General features: G+C 57.7%; 1 protein-coding gene across 2 annotated transcripts; it reads right to left on the reverse strand.

The window, feature by feature from the left end:
- Positions 1-651: 651 nt before the first annotated feature.
- Positions 652-5667, reverse strand: AQP3 (aquaporin 3 (Gill blood group)). 2 transcript variants are annotated; one of them, XM_069474352.1, is made up of 6 exons: positions 5560-5667; positions 2484-2610; positions 1991-2128; positions 1522-1640; positions 995-1212; positions 652-907 (listed from the first exon to the last, which is right to left on the reverse strand). In XM_069474352.1, exons 1-6 carry the CDS (start codon positions 5665-5667, stop codon positions 739-741), a joined length of 879 nt encoding a protein of 292 aa, XP_069330453.1. In that variant the 3' UTR covers positions 652-738. The 2 variants fall into 2 exon arrangements, with proteins under 2 accessions (XP_069330453.1, XP_069330454.1); XM_069474353.1 differs by lacking the exon at positions 995-1212 and having other exon boundaries at positions 788-907.
- Between the last annotated feature and the right edge of the window lie 1448 nt (positions 5668-7115).

A 7115-nucleotide genomic window follows, 5' to 3' on the forward strand; every position in this document is an offset into this window, starting at 1 on the left:
CCCACCCCTAAGATTGTAACATCTGCTATACGTATTAAAAAACAAAAACAAAACAAAAGCAAACATGAAACTTATGACCTGGACTTCACCCCACCCCCTTATGCCTACACTATGACAGAAACATGTTATGGGCTCCTACTATGTCTAGCCAGAGCTCCAAACCTGAGCTGCGGCCCCCTCCTCCCAGCCCTACACATATCCACCCCACGTCCCCAAAGCCTATAGAAGCCCCTGCTTAGAAAAAAGGGTGCGCACGCGCGCGCACACACACACACACACACACACACACACACGTGATCAGAAACATTCATCCAGACCTACTCCATAGGGAGCCCCTGACACATGCGCACTCTGGCACCTTCCTCGTTCACAGAGGGACATGCCATCTTCTCTGTCTCTGGGCTCCCCCTATAGTTAGAATCCTCTCTGCTTGGTCCCTTGCCCTGAATATCTGGGACACCACACACACGTGCACACACATACACACCTGATGCCCGTTTTCTCCCTTTGGGAGACCAAAGGAAGTATTGACCCTACCCCCTGTTCCACCACAGCTTAAGGGCAGTGGCCGAGGGTCCTATCTGGGCAGGGGCCGTTGGAAATCCTGAAGGGGCTGTCCAGGGGGTGCAGGTAGGTAGGGAGTGTCGTAGCCTGAGGGGGGATCGTGAAGGGGGCTTCCAGGGAGTGGCCCCTGCAGAGTCAGTGATGCTCAGGGGTCGGGGGATGCCCCCTGCACACTCAGACCTGCTCCTTGTGCTTCACATGGGCCAGCTTCACATTCTCCTGCTCAGTGGAGGGTGGGGGCTGCTCCAGGTGGCAGCCAATCATGAGCTGGTACACAAAGACGCCTGCGATGGAGCCCAGGAGTGGAGAGACAATGGGCACCCACCACCAGTGCCGGCCGGTCCTGGGGGACAGACACATGTGTTCAGGGGGTGGTGGGGTGGGGCAGGGCAGAGGCAGGCTGGGCTACGCTGGTGGGGGCTGTACTCACGTGAAGACTTCGGAGCCCCAGCCAGCGATGGCTGTGAAAAGGCGGGGGCCGAAGTCCCGGGCAGGGTTGACAGCGTAGCCAGAGTTGAAGCCCATGGAAGTGCCAATGACCAGGACCACCAGGCCCACGGTGAAAGCCTCCAGGCCACGGGGGACGGGGTTGTTGTAGGGGTCAACGATGGCCAGCACACACACGATGAGGGCGGCTGTGCCTATGAACTGGGGAGTGGGGAGAACAGGGTAAGGAGCCGCTCCCTCCCCACTCCCTTCCCTCCTGGCCTCTGCCTTCCCTCTAGCTCTGTCTCCCCTGCTCTGCTCTCTGAAGCAGTGATGCTAGAATGTTTGTGTGCATAAGAATGTACGGGAGAGTGTTTTATAAGCACCTGCCACCGTGTTCTGATGGAGGTGTCCCCATAAATTGAGAAACCCTGCTATCGTCGAGGCGTCCTGTCCCCCAGCCAGCCCATGGACAACCAGGGCAACTTGGTCCCCCTCGCTGCGTTCCCCTCACACGTCCCCTGCCCATACCTGGTCGAAGAAGCCATTGACCATGTCCAAGTGTCCAGAGGGGTAGGTGGCAAAGATGCCGGCTGTGCCATTGGGGCCTGAGACTATAAGCTCATTGTTGGCGAAGCTCCAGATTGCATCTGGTGACAGATTAGACCCAGAGTGGGTGGAGGCAGAGGCCTGAGTCCAGCATCCCCTCTCAGGCTGAGCCCTCCCCCCATCCCAGGGGTCATGGGCGAATATCTTCACTGCTGTATTACTCTGGAGGCAAATGGGGTGGAGTGGCGTGGGGCGGAGGGCCTGAAACTCTTGTTGTCCAACTTGTTTCTTTCCTCTCATGCCCCCCACCTTGGGCCTGTGCGTGAATGAGTGAGTCATGAGCCCAGGGCCTGGGCAGGCCCCAACTGCCTGTCATCAAAAGGCCTGGTGCCAGCAGGTCCCGAGCAGAAGCAGGGGGGCAGTGAAGGAGGGCAGGGTGGGGAATACTTACCATAATACAGCCCAAAAATGATCCCAGCACCCAAGAAGGCTCCCAGTGTCTGAGCCAGGGCATAGATAGGCAGCTTGATCCAAGGCTCACGAGCCAGGAAGCACATGGCAAAGGTCACAGCAGGATTCAAGTGGGCCCCTGGGCAGAGAGGAGACAGGACCTATAAGCTACAGCCTGCCACAATGGGGAGGCCCAGGCCACCCACATATTGCCCCTCTCTGGCCCCAGTGAGAAGGGTTCAGAGAAGAGTTTCTTGTACAGGATAGTGGTTGGACTATGTAACAGGCCATCTCTGATAATCTCTGACCTGAGGTGAGAGTCAAAGGTTCTAAGTGTCAAGTTCCTGCTCCACTCTCTTCTCCCAAGGGCCCAAAGCTGATGCCACAGCTATGACCTGCCCTGGGGAATGTCCCACCACCCCATTCTCCAGTGGGATACCTGGTATGAACTTCACTGTTGAGGGGCCAGGACTGGGGTGGGATTAAGGCCTTACCAGAGACCTGGCCAGCAATGAGGATGCCCAAGGTGACAGCAAAGCCAAAGGCCAGATTGATGGTGAGGAAACCACCGTGGGTGCCTCGGCTGAGCACAACCTGGGCCACGGAGCCACAGCCAAACATCTGTGTCAGGAAACAGAACGGGGAAGGGAGGGTGAGGACCAGCAACTCTCTCCAGAAGGAAGGGGTGAAACCAGGCAGGGCAACCTCTGCCTGCCACCGTTGGGAGGATGGGAGGTCCTTCCTGGAATCCACCCCAAACCCCTTCTGCTGCAATTGCACTCCCCAGAAAAGAGAGGCTTGCCCTCCTGCACCCAACGTCCCAACTCTAATATAAGAGGGCCCTGTGGAAGGGCCTGGAAGCCGGGTCTGTGACAAGGAGCCCAGAGGTGGTTGAACCATCTTCACTAATTTTCCTTGAATCCCAGGGGTGGGGTGTAGGGGAACAGCTTTCACCGCCTTAACATAGTTTCTCCACAGCCCTTCAGGCCTGGCCCCTAAAAGAAGGAAGGCTTTCACTTCCCCCAGCTGTCCCAAGAAGAGCTCAGGTGGTGGTCATGGTGGTGACAGGAAGCACAAGTAAACAGGGAGGAGGCCAGAAGTGAGGTGAGTCCACTTCTGAATCCAGGAAGTCAGAGCCATGCCCCCTCTCAGCACCCTCGCTGCTCCACCCGCCTGCCCTCTGCTGTCTTGGGTCCAGCTTCCCCACTAGGATTTGGAGGTCCTAAAGACAGGGATCTGAGTGGCTCCTCTCACTGCCCCCAGTCTGGGACCCAGGGCAGTGGAAGTGAGGAGATTGGTTCTAAATTTTCTGCCAGGGATGGGGGGACTGAAGGGGACTAAGGTCCCTGGTGTTCTGCAGGTACAGGACATACTGTGTGCCGGCCCGCTTTGTTCACACGGGAGAATGCTCTGCAGGGGCTGTAAAGAGCTGTTGCCCTGAGTCCCCGGAGTGTCCACCAAAGCCGCTCCAGCCCCTGCCCCAGGTGTCCTCTCCCACCTGCCCGCAACTAAAGGTTTTATGCCCACACAGCAGGTAGTCTCCAGGACCTGTGCTAAGGGCCCTGTGCACTCAGATGGGTCAGTGCCTGTTGTACTAGGTTGTTAGGCATTTTGATTATCATCACTCAGAAAGACCAAGAGATAGGAGGGAAGCCAGCAGCAGTGATGCAGGCAGGTGAGAGCAAAGATCAGAGACTGTGAGTGTGAGGAGGGGTGGTGGGGGGCAGGCACGTGGGGGTCTGGGGCTTGGCAGGCCTTGGCCTCAGCTCCTTGCCTGCCTGCCTGCCTGAGGCCCAGACCTGGCTCCATCCCAGGCCGCCTTGGTGGGCGGAGCTGTCAGAGCCAGTTCCACCACCTTGGGGCTAATCTTCCTCTTCCTCCCCCACCCCCCTGCCCCTTGTTCTTGGCCAGCCCCCCTCCACCCTATGAGGTACCCCAAAGAAAGGGGCTTTCCTCACCCCAAAGCCAACCCTCCACAGAGGCATGCAGGTGCCCTTCACCTGCCACTCAGGGGTCCCCCAGGCCCGGCCCTCCTGTTCGGGCAGTCCTTGAGGTTCTTCTCCCTTCCACTGATACACAATGCCTCATATGCACCTGAGCCTGAAAGCCTCCTCCACAACCGTGACACCCTCCTTTGTGGTCTGGGATAAGCCAAATGGTCCTGAGGCTCAATGTGAGGACTGACTGCTCCTTTGTGGGGGGAGGCAAACTGAGACATGGGAGGAAAATGGAGGACACCCTCCCCTGTCCTGGCTGCTCTCGAGAATCAGGTAGAGAGTGGGGGCTCCAAGGCAGGAGGGTGAGAAATGCTGCCTCCCATTCCCTTCTTGACTTGGGAGAGCAAGGTGGGGATGACTAGTAGAGCCACTAGTCTTAAGAGGGGCTGTGGATAAAACGCCCCGTGTGGCTTCCCCCTTCCTATTGTTGGAAGCTAGAGGTGAGTCTCAGCCTTCCTCTCCCCACAGAGTCTGCTCCTCCACCACCACCCATTTGGGATGGGCTTCCCCAGCCCTACTCGCCCCTGTTAAGCTTCCTATCCACAGGGGACCAGCTGGTCTGTATTACCCGGGGCTGGGGCTAGGGCAGGAAGGGAGTTACCCACCCATTGCAATGGAGCCACTGAACTCAGAAGTCACCAAGAGGAAAACAGGTGTAACCACATGAGCGGCTGAAAATGAGACAGTAACTGGGACAGGAAATGAAGAACATAACTGGCGTGTCTGCCAGACCCAAGAAGTGCAAACAGAGTCACCCAGGAACAAACGGGCAAAACTAGTGTAACCAAGGAGTAACTGGGACTGAGAAGTAACGCAAGCAGGGGAAATATCTCACTCAGAGAACCCACAGAGTAACTCAGAGTGCTGGCGATGTTCTGCACAGCCACTGACAACATCTGTCTGACAGCATCTATCAGGGTCTGGGAGTCGCTCAGCACGAGGGGAGCAAATTTATACACCCCACGTCCTCTGTGTTTGGGGCCCAGCTTCCTCTCGTAGCCTCCTATCTTCAGGAGCTTCCTTCTCCCCCTCTTTGCTGTTTGCAGCCCCCTGTGGCCTCCGCCCTCTGCCCCCACCTGTGGCAAACTGTCCTCACTTCACTGCAACTTTTGGACTTTCTGAGGCTTAATTATTCATTAGGAACCAGACACCCAGGACCCAAATAACCTAATGGGGCCCATTTACCTCTGCCCCCTCCCCTGCCTCCCAGGGCTGGGACTCTGGGAAGCGGGTGGGGGGGGGGGAGGCAGGAGAGGGGCTGGAGGTCCCCAGACTGCAGGGTGACCACAGCCCCCAGCCTGTGGGGGTCACTGGTGGGAAGGTTAAAGGATCACAGCTGTCACAGGGGAGTAACAGCTGTCGTTCAGGTAAGAGTCAGAGCTGTCATAGATGGAGTTACAACTATGGGGAAGAGGACTTTGGGGGTCAGAGTGATCCTCCGCGATTAAGCCTGGAGTCAGAGCTGGGGAGGTGGGTCAAGGCTGTCTTGAAAATCACAGCCCCTGGGCCGAACAGAGGGATTGGGGAGGGCGGGGCTGGAGGGAGAAGGGCTTCCCGGGCTCCCTCCACTCACCACGAGGATGAGGGTCCCCAGGCACTCAGCCAGCGCCTGGCGGAGCAGCCGGTAGCGGATGTGGAGCATCTCCCCGCAGCGGGACACCAGCTCCTTCTGTCGACCCATGGCGTAGGCAGGCGGCGGCGCTGTCTGTCTGGCAGGCAGGGGCGGAGGGCGAGGAGAGCTGTGGCCCCGAGCGCTGGTGGCGCCCTTTATAGGAGCGCGGAGGCACGGCCACGCCCGCCCCGCAGTCCCGCCCGCTTAGCCCTGCTCAGGGCGGAGGAGGGGACCGCCGCCCCCAACCTGGCCTGGGGAGGCTGGTGGGGACGCTGGGTGGGGGAGCTGATAAAGAAGGTCGAGGGACATGGAGTGTGAAGAGCTTTGAGGGTGGGGTGGCTCTCAGAGGGCACTTAGGTGAAGGGGGCTGAGAGAGGATTAGGGGGTGCCAAGAGAGGATTACGGGGATCTGAGAGCCGATGGGAGGGGTGGTATAGGCAGTGTACTGGGCCATGGCTGCGGAGAATGGAGCTGCCAAGGAAAGAGACCCCCTGGGCCCACTCACAGTGAGCCCTGTGGTCATCCCACCACGGTGGGGGTGGGAGACCTATCAGAAGGGCACTGGCCTCAGCTCTCCAGGATGACTGCACCCAGCAGGTCTTCAGTCAGGGGACTGGAGGGAGGGGGCTGTGGGCCCCAGGTAAGATGAGGCCTTCTCACAATCCAGACCCACGTGGGCCCACAGAACACACGTGCTGAGTTTCAGCCAGACTTCCTGGGCCCTTCTTGTGCTGTGAATGCATGTCACATGTTGCATGTCCTGGCCAGCTGTGTCCACAGCTGTGTCCACACATGGTGCATATCCTGGGTGCTCGACCAAATGGCAGGGCATTCCTCACAGCTGTGCATATGTCTGTTGAACGTGATTAGATCAACTGAGTTTGTCACACGTGTACCTGCGTGCGTTGTTCACATGGCTCCAGAGGCTGATCTGCAGTTGTCCTGACATGCCACATGCCACATGCTTGCCAGGAGGGTGAGTACCAGCTGTTTTTAACCCTCTCTTTTCCCATCTGGGTAATCCTTGGCCAAGGAAGAGTCTGTTTCTTTAAAAAAATTAAGCTAGCTAAATTGTAGGGGAGTCAGCCCCGTCTGAGGGGGATCATGGGGCATGCTCTTCATGCCGCATTTAACAATAGGGATAGTCAGCCGGGCGCGGTGGCTCACGCCTGTAATCCTAGCACTCTGGGAGGCCAAGGCGGGAGGATCGCTCGAGGTCAGGAGTTCGAGACCAGCCTGAGCAAGAGCGAGACCCCCGTCTCTACTAAAAATAGAAAGAAATGATTTGGACAGCTAAAAATCTATATAGAAAAAAATTAGCCAGGCATGGTGGCACATGCCTGTAGTCCCAGCTACTCGGGAGGCTGAGGCAAGATGATCGCTTGAGCCCATGAGTTTGAGGTTGCTGTGAGCTAGGCTGATACCATGGCACTCAAGCCCGGGCAACAGTGTGAGACTCTGTCTCAAAAATAATAATAATAATGATAGCGAAAGTGAGATCTGATGGCCTGGGCCCT

Source organism: Eulemur rufifrons, chromosome 7 (genome assembly GCF_041146395.1).
Source record: "Eulemur rufifrons isolate Redbay chromosome 7, OSU_ERuf_1, whole genome shotgun sequence".
Taxonomy (NCBI): domain Eukaryota; kingdom Metazoa; phylum Chordata; class Mammalia; order Primates; family Lemuridae; genus Eulemur; species Eulemur rufifrons.

Coding starts and splice junctions, on each gene's coding strand:
- AQP3 (XM_069474352.1), bottom strand. CDS start 5,667: ATGGGTCGACAGAAGGAGCTGGTGTCCCGCTGCGGGGAGATGCTCCAC. Junction 2,611..5,559: donor TGGGGACCCTCATCCTCGTG/GTGAGTGGAGGG, acceptor TTCCTGACACAG/ATGTTTGGCTGTGGCTCCGT. Junction 1,641..1,990: donor CATTTTTGGGCTGTATTATG/GTAAGTATTCCC, acceptor ATCTGTCACCAG/ATGCAATCTGGAGCTTCGCC.